Genomic DNA, 19,621 nt, shown 5'->3' with positions numbered 1-19,621 from the left:
TCCAAATCCGCCAGTTAGACTGAAACGCTAATGCGTTGGTGCGACCAATGCGCTGGATTTGTAGTAAATTCGTGAAAACGGCGACAACTGGCGCGAAAGGCAGTACACGATCCCAAACCAAAATTGGGAAGGCAAGACTGGGCCAGCAGCACCTCAGGCTTTGGTCCACAGCAGCCACATAGATCGCCGCACACTAAGCTGGTCATGTATTTCGGGCGTGCAGCTTTTAAGCAGTTTAATTACCTACTGCTGGGCATGCTAACTGATTTACTGGCGGGCCTTACAATGGCTAAAAAACATAAATGCGACCCAAGCTAGGTATGCTTACGTTTTTCGACCATGCTAAGTAATACAGATTACTATATTACACATTAATCATTTAAATATCTTTATTTAAAAAACAGCCCTTGATCGTGTTGACATCTCCCTATGTCCTGTAATCGACTTGCATTTAAACTGGATCCTAATTAGGCGTGTTTATTTTAGTTAACATTTTACACTTGGCATTTCGTCAGTGGAAGAGTAATCGTAACAAAAAAGGCGTGTTCTTTGATGACTCTTCTTAACTTAGGCACATTCCAGCCATCCTACGCCCAACCCAAGCAACCCAATGTGCGCGCAATGTGCCAAATAAAAATTGTTCGATACTATCAAATGGAGTGCAATTATTTTGGGGGTATGATTCAATTGATGATGCATTATGACAGACCAACTTTGACATACTAAAGGCGCGGCTCTGCCCGACCAATTCCATTTTCAATTCCCTTCATAGTTTGGCTCGGAGTATTTGCAGCCACCGGCCTATGCAAAATATTTTTCACAATGTGCTATCCGCACCCAGCATCGGGGTCTAGCATTCAATGCACATTATGACTCGAGTTGTTTGCAGCTCAGTGCTGGCGAGAACTCGGCTCTACAGCTTGAAGGCTGAAAGTCAAAATATGTATACATTTTTTACAATCTCACACACACTTGGGTAAGATATTTTGCCATTGTCTGTTGGAGCCTAAAATAGTAATGTCTAATTTAGTTAAATAAAATATGTATATATATATATGCAAAAGATCGCCATCACTTAAAATAAAATTTATTTTTTGACCAATTTTCTCATTTTTATATTTATTTTCGCAACTTTTTTTGCGAAAAATGGAAAAAATAAAAAATTCTAGGTTTGAGTGCCAGTGGATTGCAAATTAAAGTACGAGCTCAACGAGGTATGACATTCCTCACTCGGACGTTTTGTAGCATTATGGCAGTCAAAACATTGATTTTTAGGTTGAAAAAATGAAACTCAAATTTAAGTTTGAAATACTTTTTTTTAACGGGTTTTCAATCGCAGTTCATCCAAACTAAGGCGCAAAGCTAAAAAATCTGTTTTGTTCAATATGCAATTCCAAGCCTATTGAATCATTTTCATAAAATAAAACAATTAATCCGATCACACTCATCATCAATTTTGTAAAAATTCGTTATTCTGAAATAATGTTGTCTATCTCCATATCTGTTTTTCTAAGCTCTAACTTTAAGGCTTTTACTGCCAAAATCGCCTCTTCTAATTTAATCTGAATAATTTTGTTTTCTTTAAAAGACTCATTCCTTCCATGACTGATTTTGAAGTGAAGTGGGGCAATGGAAGAAGGGCAAGGGGCTAGATGAACTAGATGAAGAACTTAATTGCGTATCGACTAATGTCCTTAACTATGATTGGGGCCTGTTTGCGAAGTCAAATTTTCCATTTATTTTTTAAAAATTGTTGCGACTTTCTCTGCCTTTTCTTCTCCCTTTTTTTATATTATCCATTCTCGTTCGTCTCTTTTCCTACACTTTTATAAAGCTAAAAACTGCAATATTTTTGAATCAAGGCGCCATGTGTGCTTTCTCTTCCATGAACACGAGTCATATTTTTCCTGATCTGGTAACATCTTTCTCACAGAAATTTTAAAATATGGTTTGGGTCCAGACTAAGTTCGATAGGCTCCAGTTTTTTTTTTTAATTTGTCAGCCTAAAATTTTGCTTCAAAAAATATGTGAAATCCGAGTACGAAAAATTCAGAATGCACAGCTCCAGTTTCCCAACCCAACTTCCTAGAGGGCGCTCCTCTTTCAAATCCAGTTTCCCCTTTCCACCACATTGGCGCGATCAAATGTTGGATAACACCGATTTTCTAACAGAAATGTTAAGATGTAACGTAAATTCCGAGAATTTTAAATATGGTTGTGGTCCATGCTTTAATGTAATCCAATGAGAAAGCCGATACACACACCTGGCAAAGCCGAGTTACCCTCCCTGACATAACGAATCACTTTCCACATATGGACAAAGGAAAAACTTTGTGTGGAACCTGAACTTTTTGTAGAGCGAGACAAAAAATATGTATGGAATCGTGATTTTTCAAAGAGCAAGGACAGAAGAACACAAAACAAAGTTATTTAAAAAATAAAAAAATTGCTAATTTAAATTCTGAAATGCATTTTATTTGAAAAAGTGATTTTAAAAAACGAATTAAGATCAATGACCAAATCTTATTATCAATATTTTCATGAATGCAATATTTAATTAAGTATTTCAATATTTAAACCATAATTTATTTGCCAATTAAATAAGCTTAAAGAGGAAAATAGTTAAAACCATCAAAGACAATGGAAAAATGCTTATAAGTTTCTCATAGCTAAAATTGTTTTGTTGGTTGCCGGTTCAAATTTGCATCCGACGGATTGAGAATTACCAAAGCTTACAATCGGGTCAACTTTTATTTAACCTTACGAAACTAGTACAAAGAATGTACTTGTAATGTATCTAAATAATCAGTTCAGAAAATTCTGTCCCCCAAAATGTACTAATCATCCGTATGGTCCCGTCCATCTACGGATGTATACACCAGATCTTCGGCGTAAACTTCATCACCATCACCAGCATCGTCATCTCTCTGCCCTTGTGGTGCGGACATCACCGATGTAAACAAAGCCAGAACAGGCACTGGTCAAAAAATATTTTTTTAAATATAGATGTAGAAACTCACATTTACATGAGCAAATGTTTTTCAACCAGGATTTAAAGTATTAAAACACGAACTCTTCTGTGGTTCCAGCCAAGAATACTCCCTTTTTAAAAACGAAGAACCCACACATGTGCACCCCGTGACAAGACACATCCGTAGCCAAAAGCTGAGGGGCGCACATTATTTTTATTTCTATGTACCAAGTATACATAGTTACATACAAGGTTGTCTGTTGGTTTTTTAAGGCTATCGTTTTTACAATGCAAATAAGGCGGAGAAAGGAGCCCCAGCCCTGAACACCCTCCTTCCTCGAGTGCAGTTCACGAGCGATCTAAGGGTATTTGCCCCGCACATTCTGGAAAAATAGAAATGCATTTTAAAAATAATCTCGAACTTCTATAAACTGCTCTTGTTACTTGGGAAATGCCTTTGTTTTTGTTTCCTTTTTATAACAACTAGTAATGAGGCATCTTGTTCACTAATTCCTTGCATACCTTAGGGCGAAGGGATGCATATGAAACAAAAGAATAGTGCATACACACATACATGTACCAAAAAGCATGTTAAATAAGAATGTATGTATAGAGTGTGTGTATAGTTAAGCTAACAAATTGTGTATGCTGTTTAAGGTAAACGTGTTCAGTGCAAGTTACAATAGAGAGTTTTCAAAATAAGCCTATCTACAAGCTAAACAGTGTTGTTTCTGTAGACGATACAAATCCATGACGCATATTCTGAACTCGAAATAAAAAATTCCGTACATTGACAAATCAATAATAAAGGAAAATCAAAACGTTTGCCTACTTATTTGTTTTATGTCAAAATGGAGATACTGAGTTTCCACGCCATAAAATGGCCGATTTTCCCACATTGCTGATCCACAAGAAAAATTGATAAGCACAGTGGACCATGTCTAAGATGCCCACGCTTTGGCGTAAAACGTTTCTCCGCACACTCGAACACGCACATACATACATACATACATGCGGAAAAAGTGTATTGCGATAGCAAGGAAATAGAAACATAAGGAGAAGAAAGATCAGAGGCACAAGCACAAAAGCGAACCGCACACACACCAGCACCAACACTCGCGAACGGAGCGACAACTAGTTTTGGTGTATGTGAGAAGAGTGCTGCAGTCAGACAAATCGACTGCCCAGTACCCATTAGTTCTGGGTATTGTGATTGGAGACGCATCACCTGTTGATAAGCAGTCAGCCGTACTTAAGTTTACGTAGTGCACATTTGTGTAACTGCTTGAACAAATCCAGCCAGAGTGCACCGTTTTTAAAAGCTTGCAAAGGCCAAGCCTGAAACAATTTTCATAGACCCGGGGTCGCAAGAAAAACCTGGTAGAAAGAAAAACCAACCGAATACAAATACGCCATTGAGGCCACATGGATAGAGCGGAAAACTGGCTGTGCGCCATGAAACAGACGGACACCAGGCGCTCACACACACGCACCAGCGCTCGAAAAACAGAAACAAAAAGCGTGTAGGTGTGCAATACAAGCAACAATCAGGCAGCACGCACACCGTTGCCGGCCAACGAACAGCGTAGGTGAGGCGAGAGCAGAGAAGAGGAAGAGTACAGTAAGCCGTCGGCGCGCAACTGTGTGCGTGCGCGAATGCACTAGTATGGGTGGGTGGTGAGTGTATGGCAAACGGCAGCAACGTTTGTTTCGCTCAGTTTATTTCGTTTTTTCGTTCGCAACGCAAGTGCTGGTGAAATCGGTGTGGCAAAAGTCTATTTCAAGTGAACAAAACTACTGCATTGCCCCGGGTAGCTTTTGGAGGCGTTTCAGCGCTACTGAAATACGCCTGAAAAGTATTGAAACAAAGAGTTTCAGGGGAAAACACATTTTCCTCAAAAACGTAGCATAGTGAGTGCGGACAGCGTGAAAAGAAGAAAGCAAAATGTGAGTTTGAGAGCACGATCAAATTCTGTCCCTCTCTCTCTCAGCTGCGGACTTGCGCTCTTTGCCTTCAATGTTCAACACAGTTACAGTTACAGTTTGTTATTATTTGTTTCCCACTCTGCCATTTGTTTTGCGCCTCCGACGACTTTCTCAAATTCGCACTGCAAGTGTACATTTTGTGAAGCGAAGAGTGTGCAAGGCAAGCCGCATTACAGATGGCAGTGTGTGTGGATTCGGCGTGAACGCAAAGTGCGCGATTTACACTGCAACCGTGGGAGATTTTAACAAATGCAATTCGTATTTTGGCAGCGCCATGTTGCGTGTGGAGCTGTGAGTTGGGGAACACAAGGCGCAGCGTGAGACTCCGAGCATGGATGCTCAGTTCGAGCACTTGTGCCGCATTTGCGCGGCCAACACGAAGAGCAAAACCAATTCCGTGGTCGAGAGTGTGTTTATCTTCAAGACACAGGGGCTGAAGGATAAAATCTCGAGACATCTCTACCTTAATGTGAGTAAATGGAAAGGCAGTTTGATCGCGCTACGACTAGTTTAGTACGGGCCCTGGAAAATACCAAAACCGTTGCGCCCCAGCCCTGGAGGTCACTACTGAGCGCAAAACTTGAACAATTGAGTTATGCGGATTCAGTCAAGGAAATGTAAAACCCCGTCAGATGGCTGAGACTTACTAGCTTCCCGTTCGCTCAATTTCAGGTGGCTGAGGAAGATCCCCTTCCAAAGGTGCTTTGCAAGTCCTGTTACCGACAGGTGGAGGCCACGGCATCGCTCTCGAATATAGCCAAACACACTCAGCTCGTGTTCCGTGACTTTCTACTAAGCACACTGGTAAACTGAACTGTTGTCTTCCGCTTTGAAACCCTTAAGCTCACTACCGATTATAATTTTTAGCCAAAGAATGCACGGGAAGCAGCTGCCGCTCGGATCAGCGTGCCACCACCAGCCCCCCAAATCCCATCCCTGAACGAGGAAAACCCAGCACAAATTGATGAATTCCGTCCCATAATGCTGAGCCGAGTGCCGGAGACCACTATCACAGTGTCCAAGCCCCAGGCGGGCGGTCGCCCGAACACAGAGCTTGTGGTGGCCAGTAAAGCCAGGGAGGCACACCGGGAAAACCCCTTGGGAGCTGCATCTTCATCCTCTGGGATTGGCAAAGCCCCCGGAGCAGTGAAGAGTACTATAGTGCCGGCGCGACGCAACAGCGTTTTTTTGGATACTCGGTACTGCTCGGCTCCAATGTCGATCGCACAGCGTTCTATGCAGCATATTCCCTCATTGGTGCCCTTGAATTTTGAGGCATCACATTCAAATGTCACGAAAAAGACTCCAGACACAAACCTATCGCCGGCAGGAGTAATTAACTTCATTCAGACACATGGGCGCATTACAGGCAATGTGTCGGTGGCTGGAAAGGACGACAACAACGGGACCAGTAACCGAGTGGACACCAGAAATGCGACCACAGCATCCGTTTCTCCCACTTCTAACGTCGGCATCGGAGGAATGCCCAATCTGGCCAGTAATGTGTTTCAGCAGAGAAGTAGAAATCTTAAAAATACACTGAACAACATTAAAGCTATGCGTAGCGGACAGGTATCTTTGCTTAAGTCGGCGCAGAATCGAAATCCTGTGGACGATATAAGGCCACAACTGGTTACAACTACCATGGTGCCCCAATATGTAGGAGAGCCATCGGTAGAAGAAGCGCTGCCGGAGCACATGATCTTTGCGGCGCCAAAAAAGAAACGGGAGGATGAAGAACTTATTGTTCAAACGGTTCCGCCAAAGCTGAAGAAAACTATACCAAGTGGAAGTAAGACAATTCCGGCGACACTTGACTTAACTTCATCTGTTGACTCGCAAGCTTCATCTCCGACAAAGTCAATGCCCATTGTAAAAAGCCTCACTGATGCAATTTCCCTTGGAAGCGTTATAAGGGATCCAGACTTATTGATGCTGATTCTCAAGGCACTGAAGTGGCCAGTGACAGCAGAAAATTGCGAAGAGCAAATGACACGTTTGAAAAGTTCAAAGTTCGCTGTTATTATGTCTGACAACAACCTCCTACAGGACACGGATCTCACACAACTTTTGGGTCCGTATTTGGCCCCCATGCTGCCGGTGGTTCAGCCACAAGATCAGCCTTCACTTTCTTTACCTATCGCGTCCACGTCCACGACCACTTCCTCGCAGGCGGCAAAAGACGTATTAAAGCTTGGTGACTTGTCCAGCGCAATGCCTTACAAACTGCCACCAGAAACGTCGGTTCAGTTGGTGCCTTCCAGTCCCACGGAGCAGGAGCCTCCGCCACTGCGACACAAAAAGGCGGTTAGCGTTTCAACAGTAAAACGTCACCAACGAAAGATGCGTGCTCGCGACTTACCCGCTGGGGATAAGTCGGTTCCGATTACGTCGGTGTCAAGTTCAAATGCAGCTCGTGTTAGTAACGAATTATCGAATATCAATGCTATGCTCATTTCACAATTCGGATCAAGTCCGGCCGACGCGCTGAACGAGGCGCTTATCTCATTGTTTAAGAAAAAACAACAAGAATCGAAAGACCAGAATCGGCGTCGTAGTGGTTCTGCCAGCGTAGTTAATTTGGAAGATATTGTACTGGTCGAACCACAACCTCCACTAGAAGCCGATCCACAGACTCCGGAGTACATCGAGAACGACTGCTTTTCCCCGCAAGCCCAATCAGCTATAACTGCAGGACCACGACAAATTTTTAAAAGGCGCAAGACCGTTATTAATTCCTCGAGGCAGTCTGAATCTGCAGTGCCTAAGAAGGGTGAAGCTCCTAGTTTGAAAAATCCAAAAGATATATGTCCCAGTAAACAAGCAATTGTATCAGGACAATCAAAGAAAATTGTAACTGAGGAGAAATCGTCAATTAAAGAATCTACGAGTGAGCCTTCCCAGGCACCCACAAGCACTGTTCCAGAAGCCACATCCGACCCCAACGCTAATGCCACAAATGAGGAAGAACAACCAAAAGTTTCTGAGTCCGCCCCAGATAATGGGGCCGGTGAGGGTAGTGATGAGAGCAAAGCAGGCTCGGTAACCAATCGGAAGTCGGAAGTAAAGGCCGTGCTAGGCCAGAAGCTTCTGGAGGCGATCGGTCTCCCTCAGCTTGGAAAGGACGTAGCGCCAGAGAGCTCGCGGGATACCCTCAGAAGTGCGCTGAAACGCTCTATAAAACAGGCTCAGGAGCAACAGCGTCAACTAAAGCGTGGCAAGCATGAAGAACCTGTGAAGCAACTAGCCGATTCTACGACTAAGCTAAGCGCGGCAGAATCAGCAGATGAGCATAAGAAAGCTATTGCTGAACGGGAGCTTGCTTTACTGAGTCGTGGGTCAAAAGCTGGGGAAGAAAGCAAGATTTCCGTTAAAGAGTGAGTTGTACATGTTATTATATGGACTTGCATTTCAATTCTTTATCAAATTTTCAGTGACAAGTCGGAGCGGACTGATGTTAGTTCATCCTCGTCTCGAAACCGCCGAAGCCGTAAATCAAAGACAGATGCTACAGTAGAAGATTCTGGTGATGAAGAAAAAAAAACTAATAGGTGGGATGAAGATGACGACTTGCCTTTAAAGACTGATGCAGAAAAAGCTTCGGAACGGAGTAGCAGCAGCAGCAGCAATCGTCCGATGCGCACTAGTAAAACGATGTCGAAGTATTATAAGGGACCATCTCCTAAATCACAGCATGCCATGGGGACGCGCTCAACACGGCAGCGCTGAGATATTCTTTGCCAAAAGCAAATCGGATTTTACTTCACGTATGAAATATGTGGACTTATTTTTGAAAAATTTAAAATACATAGCTTAAGTCTCTTTATGATACAAGTTTAACTGTGTACAATGTACACGCAAATTTTAAAACTATTTTAATTATATTATCACGAACATTAGCAGTGTATGGAGTTCACAAACCGTGTTGAGTTAAGAATAGTACAACTATTCGAAAACGTAAAAAGTTATGAGATACTACCAAGTTGGCTTAACACCTAAATATGTAAATCTGAAAATTTTCCTGCACTAACGTACTTCTTGAATTTTTGTATTTACAGAATGTACCTTCTAAACTCTGTAAACTTAAAAGCTAGAAGATGCTTTTACAGAAAGCAGATCGAAAAATAGTTGAAAGGTGGAGTTTTTTCGGTTAAACGCAATGTTATTTTATAAGCTGTTTAATTTTAAATTACAATTTTGTTTTCAAGCCGTTCGCACTGAATTCAAATACGAACGGAGCTTCACAATAATGTACATATTTAATGATTACCATGGTACTGCAAATTGAACAATTCGAACCCATTTTCTTCTCTTCATATTACACAGAAATAGTATGATATTCTTCAGTTCACGAACTGGCTCTATATAAGAAAATGTTACCTTTCCTTTATTTCTTTGAGCTGAAACAAATAAATATTATTCATTTTGTAACTGTGGCAACAAGTTAACTCGGAATATAGGCAGAACGTTTACCACATTTCCGTCACAAAATAGTGATGTTCATGCTGATGTACATATGAATGTATGTTACCGAATATACTCAACTCACACCGTGCTGTCTGAGTCAACCGAGTCATTTGGTTTAATGAGAATGTGCAAAGCAAAATATCAGTTCAAAAAGCCTTGCGATGGCAAGCGGTTGTTAGAATTCAGCAAAGCTAAATATTTTTAGCTTTAACGTTCCCACTGAGTCTAAGAAAGAAGAAAATGTTCTACCAGTCTGATATTTCCAAGAAATTATTGTTTTAATTTAAGTACTAGCATCCATCTTGTGATTGTGTATTAGGCTTATCGGTGAACAATTGTTGCGGTGATCGGATCAACTGATAAGAGCCGAGACTATTGTTAAGCTGATCAGCTCCACCCAGCCGAAACCACTTTCCCCAGAGGTCACGATGAGTTGCTGCTGTGGGAAACGAAAACGGAGCGAGCAAGAGTCCTATCAGAGGTTCAAGAACGAGGATGTAAGTTTCTGGACATTTTTTCTAGTGCTTCGCCAAGTTTATGGTTCATTATTGGTGACAAATCGCCCAAGGCTGTTATCGAAACTGACAGGCGAACGCCTGTACTGATATAGAGATATGTAAAGTAGCTATGTATTTGTGCCATATATACAGGCACCCACGCACCCCTACATTTGTATGCGCAAACAACGCACGTTATCAAAATCGAAAAAGCTATTTTGGGGTCGATAAAAAAATTTGAGCTATAGGGCCGGTGGCCTCCGCATAAATCAAATTCAGAACAGTACGGGCACAAACACCCGCAATAGACACACGTAATTGGGCGTCAGAAATACCATACATTCAGTATCATCACATCTCGTTCATCAAATACGCGCCGAGTTCCACGCAGAGAGCGAGAGAGCCAGAGAGAGCGTAAGCTTGCCCAGAATCGCATCTGCATCGGGTAAATCGCTAGCATGACGGCAATAATACTCCTGGTCTGCCACTCTGTTCGCGAACTCGTCGATCTGTCAGATGCGCTGTGGCAGAACGCCTTCAATATCGAGCGAAGTTTAAACTATTACCGCATCAAGCGCCGCTTGCAGCTGTTTCGATTTCATTGCCGCGAGTTCTGGTTGCGTCAGGCCCTGAATAACTCCGACTCGATGCATCGGAGGACGGACATCGATTTTGCAGCCGTTGAGGCGGGTGCAGAGTGCATGGATACCTTCGACGACTCCACGAGGGAGCTGCACGCAAGATTTCAGCAGGCGGAGGGCCGGCACCTAGCGCCTTTGGACTGGGACATCGAGGTCGTGGATGGAAAAGAGCTTAAAGTACGTAATCGGAAAACTTAAGCGCTATCGCCAAGTGTTTATTCGCAGTGTCTTAAAACTGGGGTTTGGCTATCCAATTATTGTCTAGTTTTCAAAAAGGGAGGCACTAGTACATTCACATGTTCGTACACATGCCTCTCTCTTTCTGCGTCTTTGTTTTGACATTTAGCGTGCTCCCCAGTAATTCCAATGCTTCGCATTGTTGGGGAGCTTTCAACAGCTGTTCGACACAGTCGCCGTTTAAAAAGGTGGCGCGCTCGTTCGGTTTGTTTGGTTTTCGGTCGAGGCGTGTCTGAACTTAAGCAGTTTTCCGTAATTATCCAGTGTTATTGCCATACTCTTCCTAAGCGATAAGCTCCGACACAAGCTGAATCAGCGGCTTAAACGCATTGTGCTGGTATATAATTGTTTGCACATCTGTTCAGACTTGATATAGTATACAGCGACTTTTGTTGTACGAGTCAAAGAGCTTTTGGCGTTGTCATAGCGGTGTAGTTTCAATTCTCTTCGAACGAGTCATTCGCGAAAGACATCGAAAAATAATAACAACCTCCAAATATCAGGCTCTTCAACCAAACTAATTTGTTAAGAACAATTCATTTTTCTTTTTAACAGTTTTTGAAGATTTTTCCCCGGATTCCATTAGCGCAAACATGTATGTTTCACAACTGAAAAACAAAGACACTGAAAGTATATTATTTACTTGCGCAGTGCTTTAGCTTGAGTGTGTATTTTAATGTTCAATGTGCGGTGAGACATGTAACGAGCAAGGACGATGTTGAATCATTACTTGCTGTTTAATATAGAATATCGTTTCCTCAAACAAGACGGGATTTCCATTACGTAGTTCTTGGATATTTTTAAATTTCTTAAATCCTACTAAAGTTATAAAATGTGCCTTAGGGTTTTGTGCGAGAAATTGCTTTGCTGTTGTACTACGGCGAAAAATGGTGGCTTGAATGAGGTAAGCATGCAATGAAAACATAAGTGGTGGTTTTGGTGTTGTTTAAGGAGTCAAAAATAGTATTCTTGTACGTGCGTGTAATAATCAATTTAGGTTGTACTTGAAATAGCGACATACACGGTGCTAGCTTAATATGTCAGTAGGCCCCTGCTTTGCTATATTTCAAACTGTTTGGAATTTTAAAAATGTTGTCTTTCCTTGACATTAACCATGAACTGGCGAGGCAGTCATTCACTACTGTAAAAAGAGAAAACTGGGGCTTATAGTATTTTATTTTAATGCAAATTGCACATTATAGGCCTCATTTTACGACTACGCAGATCCAGTGCCAAAGTACTTCAACGATCAAATTGGCCAATTGAGCGAAGGGGTCAGCTTTACCGTTACTGGGAATCTAGCAGTAAACTGTGAGAGGTAAGATAAATGGACAAGTTTATGTGATCTATTATAAACCATTTACCTATTCCCTTAGGTTCTCCATTAATCTTGTTCATAACAACGAGACTCGAGATGTGGCGCTTCACATTAATCCGCGTTTGCCACAAAACTATATTGTTCGTAACACCAAAGTACAGGACATATGGGGCAGCGAGGAAGTTTCCTCGGCATTGCCCTTCCTTCTAAGTCGCGGCGATAAGTTTTCTATTCAAGTGCTTGTTACTGAGGCGTGCTATATGATTTCGGTAAACGGTCAGCATTTTGCAACGTATACTCATCGCATTCCTTATAGGAATGTCAGCATTCTGGAAGTCAAAGGAGATGTTGGTAACGTGGAAATGCAGCGAACTTTGGTCTTAAACTATCCTCAACGGTTACCCGAGTCGGGGGCGAAAAACATTGAGCTCCATATAGATGACGAGATTGATGAAATTGACGCCAGCATCGAGGAGACTGTCAAAATACCTCATGAGTGGTGCCTTATTAGCGCGCCGATCACACAGTCGGACAGTTCGCCTAAGAGTACCCACAGTTCAAATGATTTTGGGCTAACCTTGCCCTATTATGGAGCACTGCCGCCAAATTCGTTGGTAGAAGGTCGATGTCTGAAAATTGAAGGACGAGTGCGCCTACTTCCACACTCTTTCTACATAAACTTACAGAAGGGGCAGGACATTTGGCCACATCCAGTCGTAGCATTCCACCTCAATCCACGTTTTTCAAAAGCGAGCAGCGGTGCCATAGGCAAGGCGGTGGTGTGTCGTAATGCCTGGTTTGACGGACGTTGGGCACAAGAGGAACGTTCGGAGTTGGACACAAACTTTCGTCCCGGCCGAACTTTCAGTTTGGTCATTGTGTGCACCAAAGACTCCTATGAGGTTTATGTCAATCGGCAATTTATGACAGATTTTAAATACAAGGTCGGGCCTTCGTTGGTTGATACCGTCTATATACAAGGAGATGTGAAACTGTGGAATGTAACGCTGGAGCAAAATCCACTGATTAAGGGCAAGAATGTACGCGTTTATCACAACCCTTTGTACACTGATGAGTATTAGTTATCTGTGACTAGGCATCAACAGCCAACGTAAATGGTTTTATTTCTTTGTTCTTGTTTTCTCATTAATTAAGCGACAATAATTAAGTGATAGGCTGCTGTTTTTCATAATTTTTAAACAATGTACTAGTTTTTTATCAATTAAAGTTCCGGCGATATTTCCCGGTTTATATTATTGTAAGCTGTGTGTATTTATTTAAGTCTAGAGTTGGTTTGACTTTTATTATAAAAAGGGCACTGTCGTTTACTATAACGTCAAATTTCGTATCTAGCCTAATGTATTGTTCTTTTTTTATTTTATTACTCTCTTGTACAACACTAAGTTTTCGAGTTCGCCTTCCTCAATAACACACAGTCGTCGAAAATGAGCAAGTTTATGAGCGTTTACCCAGGTGCTGGCACCGTAGCTCTCAGGCGGGTCATGGATGCTATGTCCTTGTTCTATGAAGAGCGCTCAGCGGCACATCGACGCAAACACTTTAAAGTGATCCAATGTCCAAGGCCGGGGCTTTGTTTTGTCTTTCATGGAATGATTCTAAGTGCATGTGAGCATTTTGCCATAGACTTTCTTACAAAACAGGGAAGTGAAACATGCGAAGACTGCGATGTGCTGCTTCAAATAGGATCACGGCTTCCCCAAAACTATATTACGCGAAATTCACGCCTAAAAGGAAAGTGGGGACCCGAGGAGAATTCATCCTATCTTACCTTTCAACTAAACCGCGGAAAGTCTTTTTGGATGCAAATTTTACTTACTGAGGAGAGCTTCTTAATTTCAGTGAATGGATATCACTTTGCGAAATATATTCACCGAATGCCTTATCGTTGGTTGGAAGCTGTCGACGTACTTGGCGATGTCTCTGATATTGTTATTGACACATACTATGTGTCCGAGTACCCTATACGACTAACCCACTCATTGGCACAACCCATTCCACATTTAACAAAAATCCGGGATGAAGAGAACTTGGATACCGAATGGAAAGTCTTATCTTCTTTAGCAAAGATGTCATCTAAGAAGTACCTGTACCAGCCGAGCCTACCCCTTCCCTTCTATGGAAAGCTCTTTGAAGATGTGGCCCTCGTCGAAGGACGTGCGCTCCGAATTGAAGGTCGCGTACGTTTGATGCCCCAAAGATTCAGTATTGCGTTTCAGAAAGGACAGGAAATTTGGCCCCAACCCACAGTCTCGTTCTATTTTAGCCCATGCTTCTTGCGAAGTAGGCATGACAAAGTTGGTAAGGCTATAATTACTCGGCGTGCGTATTTAAATGGTGAGTGGGTAAACTGTACAGTGTCGCGCCTAAATACAAGTCTTAGACCAGGCGGCGCCTTTGTCATAGTAGTTGTATGCCGAGATACCTATTACGAGCTGTTTGTAAACAACAGGTCATTGTTTCATTTCAAGTATCAAATGAAGCCAGATCGTGTTGATATTGTGAATATCCGTGGAGATATTAAGCTTTGGGAAGTAGTCATCGAGGGAAGCAACATTATTAAAAAGGCAAAAGGTAATTACAAATTTCGCGAAATTGATTCATCAACTTACAATTACATATTTTTTCAGGACGTACTGCTATGGATCGTGCTATAAATGCCTGGAAGCGCACTGAAATACCGCAACTTGAAATATAATGTTATTTATGTCATCATTTCTGTGTAGATTAATTAATAAGACACTTCGGAAATCAAACCTGTCGAAACCCTTGTTTTACAAATTTATAAGTCTGAGGCAAAAGCCTCCCTTTTTAGAGCCAGTATTGTATCTAAACGTAGATTTTTGATTTCATCTTTACCAAACACAGACGGATGCACTCAGTATTTCTGCAATTAAAATAACTATGCGCCCTGGAGTTCAGGCCTATGGTTCCGCGCAGCGCTTCATCTCATAAATGTCAATGTGATGTCGACGTCAAGTGATCGTCTGCCCATAAGCAGCTCGGATAGCAAAAGCAGTCTCCGCTACCAAAAGCAGACTGCAGTCCACCGGCTCTGGCCTCTTGAAGGGCCTCTGAAATTGATTATTAAAAATGATAATCGATTAAGGACACTGTATGGCCGTACTGCCAGAGTCGTCACTGAAAAGGCTGTCCTGAATTGACGTTTATGTCTACATGTGTTTCTTAAGACAGTTGACATTGTTTTGTCATGGCCAGCAAAAAGCGGCAAAATAAGTCAAGTCGAAAACGTCAAGCCTGCTATTTTTCCCAAGGCTTGCCAAAGGATGTTAAAAAGCGTCTGTAAAGAAAAAATATTATTTATTGTTTAAGTTTGTACGTGTCACGCATGCCTTGGACCATTTTGCTAATGAAGTGGATTACTGATAGATGATGTGGAGCTTGCATCAAATATTTATTTCTTTGTTAAAGGAAAACTTTATTTCAAATCACATTTAAGTTAAGAAATCATTTTTTATTTGCATTTGTATTTTTTTTAAAAAAGATCTTTACTTACATTTTCTAATAGTTAAAAAAAGGCCAAAAACGGTTAAACCGTAGAACTTCTACCAAATATTATATTATATTTGTTTGTGTATGTACAACGTACATTGTACATATATGAATAAGGTGCTATAACTTTGCTATTATTCCAAATCAACCTTTCATGTATTACTTAAGAACAATATAATTACATTATTTATTTTATATTTTAATCTTGATTTTAATTTATCAGTAAAAAAGATTTTTAAATGGATACATCCATAAAATTTACTAAAGGATGCCCGAGTAATTGTCGGAAAGCTGCGTGCAAAAATTTGTTCAACCCTGGGTGGGTCTTTAATTAAAATAAAAATTAGGTATGCGCCCTGATCCTGTAATTGCGTAAAAAACGTTTGCCTCTGTCGTCCTTTGGAATCGATAATTTTGAGTTATAAAAAAGGCAGCTTCTTTAATTCCTGAGCGTAGTGGCGGTCTGGTCGCAATCATTCCTCTTTAATATCGTCAACTAGCTGCCTTACGTTTAATAATTTAATATTTTATTAACCACCAGGTTTTTGTGGTTTGGGAAATCTGAACACGTCATTCAACGTGTTTGACATGTTTTTCATTTTGTCAAAAATGCTTTAATTTGTAAGCCAAAATGACGTTATTAACTTTAATCAGATTGTTAAATTGGTTGATTAACCTTAGGTGTGACTGTAAGACTTAAATTTATAAAATATAGGTTACCCCCTAAAACTTAAAAATGTCTTTACCAACAGTTGTATATTAATTTTGGTTCCCTGTTTGTTGGTTTTTAATTTTAATAATTCGCTTTTGATCTCCCACTTTTGATAAACCTCCCACCCCCTTTCTCCTCTGAAAAAAATCCTGGCTACGCTCTTGGCTTAATAATTGAAAAGTTCCGACCAAACAAGACCAATCAAATAACACAAATTTGGGCAGGCGGTCAGTACTGAGCTGAGAAGTAAATGGAAACAAATGCATTCGCACCAATTTACAACAAGATGTTGTCCTCGCCGGGCTGCGCCGATTAGCCAGGCAGGCGCAAAATGAGTAAGGCTTATCAATATTCCGAATGTGTACTCGTGTCACACAGAACACTGCAATCAATGGCTCCGCAGTGCGGTAGCCTGGCTACATTCTAAATTAAACCTCAATTGAGGTTTTGTCCTCTGTTCCTCCTGCTTCTCCGCGGTGCTCCTGTGTCTTTGGCTTGCCACAGCAGCTGCCACTGCCAATTGTTTGAAATGGTCAACGGAATGCAACCCGTTTCGTATTCGACGTAAGCATCCAGCGAAACTGAATGCTCGTTGCCCGGCAGGCCGAATTGCAAACCGTCCAAAAACGAAGTCATCGAAAAATTGGTGCGTGGACATTTGTATGGAACTTGGACTGCCGACGACGCCGTTCGAAAAAAGTCCGCGAAATCAATCACTTTTTGCCCAGTTTGCAGTGCATTGTGTTTATTATCATGTGTATGTGCTAATCCCGTGGATTCACACTTACTGATCGGACGGCAGTGTCAATGCGAGTTCGCACTGTCAAAATCAATTACATACCAAAGGAAAGACGGTAGCCATTTGTGTGGAGTCCGGATTAACGAGGACACCTCAAGTTCCAGTCTTGAGGACAGAATTTATTTATAGTAATACTTAAAAAAAGTGTACGGCATTGTAAATTTTTCAATATTTTTCGTTAAACTATTTTATTGCTTAGTTACTAAGCCGAGGGAGTCATAAAAGCATAAAAATATTCATTTACATTCAAGTATCACTAAGACTGTCCTTGCCCATTGCTGTCAGCGATAAATCCGCTAAATGGGAAGATGCAGGTTATTTTTCCAAACAGACATTTAGAGCCCTCGTTCCTGCTTTAAGCATGTTGTATTTATACCGGCATGTTTGAATGTGAGCTCCTCCAACTAAGGGACCCACGATCAGACTGGAGCACCGGGTCTCGATTTCTCAGAATATCGCCCGAGATCAATCTTACACTCGTTTGATTGCATATTTTTATATGGTAGTTGGACACATCGTTCGTTCGCATCCTTTTTCGGTGTTCGTTGCCATGCCATCCACCAGCAGCCGGCGGCGTCGGCGTCTCGTTCTTTGCTACTTTTTTGTTTTATAAAGAACGTCTTTAACTTTTCGAAGCTCATTGAAATACCAAAATTTCAGTAATTTAATTGGTGCCAGGCAGCCAATACTACTGAATATTAAAAACTGTTTAAAGTTGGAACTAAACAGCCAGCTAATGGTGAGGAATACAAGTTAGAGTTACTATCAATGCTAATATTTTTTGTAGTGATATCCTTTTAAAACCGCGACTAATAAAAATAAGGTAATCTAACTTTAAAGCCGATATGTTAATCTAGTAGTATGGTTTAAATTTTCATACGTGTTATATGTTTTAAACCTATTTTTAATTAAACACGCGGACTTGTAAACAGTCCAAAAACTAAAGGGTGTTCTTACAATTAATTACCTTTAATATGATTCAAGAATAATCTCGAAAGACAAATAAGTAAAGAATTTTTGTATGCTAGTATTTTCTTTTGCTCATAGCTTTTAAAATGTAAGGGTGAACAAAAATTAAGCTGGTAAAAAATATATTAAGCAACCTGGCTTAAAAATTTTTTTTTATGAAAAAATTGTTTTTAGCTTAGTTAAAAGAATCTGACAGTAAACTACATTTCAAGTTTCATAATTAAGGTCTAACGGACAGGGAATAAACAAATTGTGGCCAGACCTAAAGATCTCTCTTATATAAGTACTTATATGTATATAGGTACCCCTTAAATCTCTTCAAGCCCCGTTGTGTTTTTAGTGTGGCACATTTGGCAGGAATAGTCAGACAAGTGGGAGTGAGATTATGAGTGGGTCCAGCAGGGCATATTGTGTAGACATATGGACATCCTGGCGCCAATTCATTGCGCATGTCTTGGATAACTGAGATGGTATGGGTTTGGGATGGTTGCGAATGCAAGTGGACACAGATGGTAGAAGTTGAAATACGTTCAATTTAATTTTGTTGTGCAAATAGGCGGCGTCACAATTCTTATACGGTAGTACGGTATTGGGTCATTTGCACTGTACTGACTGATTTAATGGAAAACTGTATTTTTCTGTGCGTAGATGAATGTAAAAATTAAAAGAACACCCGGTGGTCGCTGCTACGCTTTAAGGAAAAAGTTGACCTCAGCTACTATCTGTTAGGGCTTAACTCAAAAGAGATTTAAATCTTTGGATATCAAAAGCTCAAAGGGCTAATAACTAATCATTGTTTTAAAGGCTAAACTCGCTTCTGAAATGGTAATTTAGAGCCTTACAATTTATTGTGCATACTAAAACTTCCAATTCCAATACATTCTTGAGTCACCTTCTTTTTTCTTACGCCTTGCGTTCCTAAAGTAAAATGCTTAACATCTAATTATGCCAACCAATCAGGGCAAATCATCTTTTTAAGTTTCGTGCTCAAATCGAATCAACCCAAACTTGGAAATATGTATGCCTTTGTAGAAAAGTTCTATATCTTTAAAATTCTCTCACGCAATCGAGTAAACAAGTCAAGACAAAAACGGTTTAGACAATGAATGCCGAAAAGGGGTACTAAATAGTAAACAAGCAATTCTTAGCCTCGGTTAACTTGCGTCCAAACGAATATTTGTATGCCATTGCAAGTAATGTTTTTTTTTAAGCAAGCAGGAAACAGGGGAAATCCAATTCATAGAGGATATGAGCATTGAAGTTTCTTTTCTCATGTTCGTAGTAAGCCAAAAGTAAGATACAAATCTAATTTTAGCTGTTCGTATCTATAAGAAAAGCGGCTTTAGTAACTCTTAAGAGTGCCTTTTGATATTATCAAGCTGATAATTAATAACTTTGCCATCTGCCTGTAATCAAAAATGGATTGGAAACTTAAACGAATCAATGATAAAAAGATATCAACAAATGCATAATTTCGAAGTCTGGCGCCAAGT

At 40.8% G+C, this 19,621-nt stretch overlaps 3 protein-coding genes across 8 annotated transcripts; all 3 read left to right on the top strand.

Moving 5' to 3' along the window:
- Positions 1-4,721: 4,721 nt before the first annotated feature.
- On the top strand, positions 4,722-9,388 carry LOC119545984 (mucin-17). 3 transcript variants are annotated; one of them, XM_037851965.1, is made up of 5 exons: positions 4,722-4,882; positions 5,228-5,426; positions 5,630-5,761; positions 5,825-8,334; positions 8,392-9,388. In XM_037851965.1, exons 2-5 carry the CDS (start codon positions 5,289-5,291, stop codon positions 8,684-8,686), a joined length of 3,075 nt encoding a protein of 1,024 aa, XP_037707893.1. In that variant the 5' UTR covers positions 4,722-4,882; positions 5,228-5,288; the 3' UTR covers positions 8,687-9,388. The 3 variants fall into 3 exon arrangements, with proteins under 3 accessions (XP_037707893.1, XP_037707891.1, XP_037707892.1); XM_037851963.1 differs by having other exon boundaries at positions 4,722-4,918; XM_037851964.1 differs by lacking the exon at positions 4,722-4,882 and having other exon boundaries at positions 5,086-5,426.
- Positions 9,389-9,594: 206 nt separating this feature from the next.
- Positions 9,595-13,379, top strand: LOC119545985 (galectin-9). 4 transcript variants are annotated; one of them, XM_037851970.1, is made up of 4 exons: positions 11,223-11,394; positions 11,643-11,703; positions 12,002-12,117; positions 12,176-13,379. In XM_037851970.1, coding segments are annotated over exons 1-4 (1,203 nt in total). In that variant the 5' UTR covers positions 11,223-11,392; the 3' UTR covers positions 13,200-13,379. The 4 variants fall into 4 exon arrangements, with proteins under 4 accessions (XP_037707897.1, XP_037707894.1, XP_037707895.1 ...); XM_037851969.1 differs by lacking the exons at positions 11,223-11,394; positions 11,643-11,703 and adding an exon at positions 9,595-9,921; XM_037851966.1 differs by lacking the exons at positions 11,223-11,394; positions 11,643-11,703 and adding an exon at positions 10,352-10,739.
- Positions 13,380-13,530: 151 nt separating this feature from the next.
- Positions 13,531-14,901, top strand: LOC119545986 (galectin-9B). The gene is made up of 2 exons (XM_037851971.1): positions 13,531-14,709; positions 14,766-14,901. The coding sequence occupies exons 1-2, from the start codon at positions 13,563-13,565 to the stop codon at positions 14,831-14,833; spliced, it is 1,215 nt and encodes a 404-aa protein (XP_037707899.1). The 5' UTR covers positions 13,531-13,562; the 3' UTR covers positions 14,834-14,901.
- The last annotated feature ends 4,720 nt before the right edge of the window (positions 14,902-19,621 follow it).

The sequence above is a fragment of the Drosophila subpulchrella genome, chromosome 2L, assembly GCF_014743375.2.
Source record: "Drosophila subpulchrella strain 33 F10 #4 breed RU33 chromosome 2L, RU_Dsub_v1.1 Primary Assembly, whole genome shotgun sequence".
NCBI lineage: Eukaryota > Metazoa > Arthropoda > Insecta > Diptera > Drosophilidae > Drosophila > Drosophila subpulchrella.
Note: the sequence above shows the minus strand (reverse complement) of the source record. Positions and strands in the feature narration are given on the sequence as shown.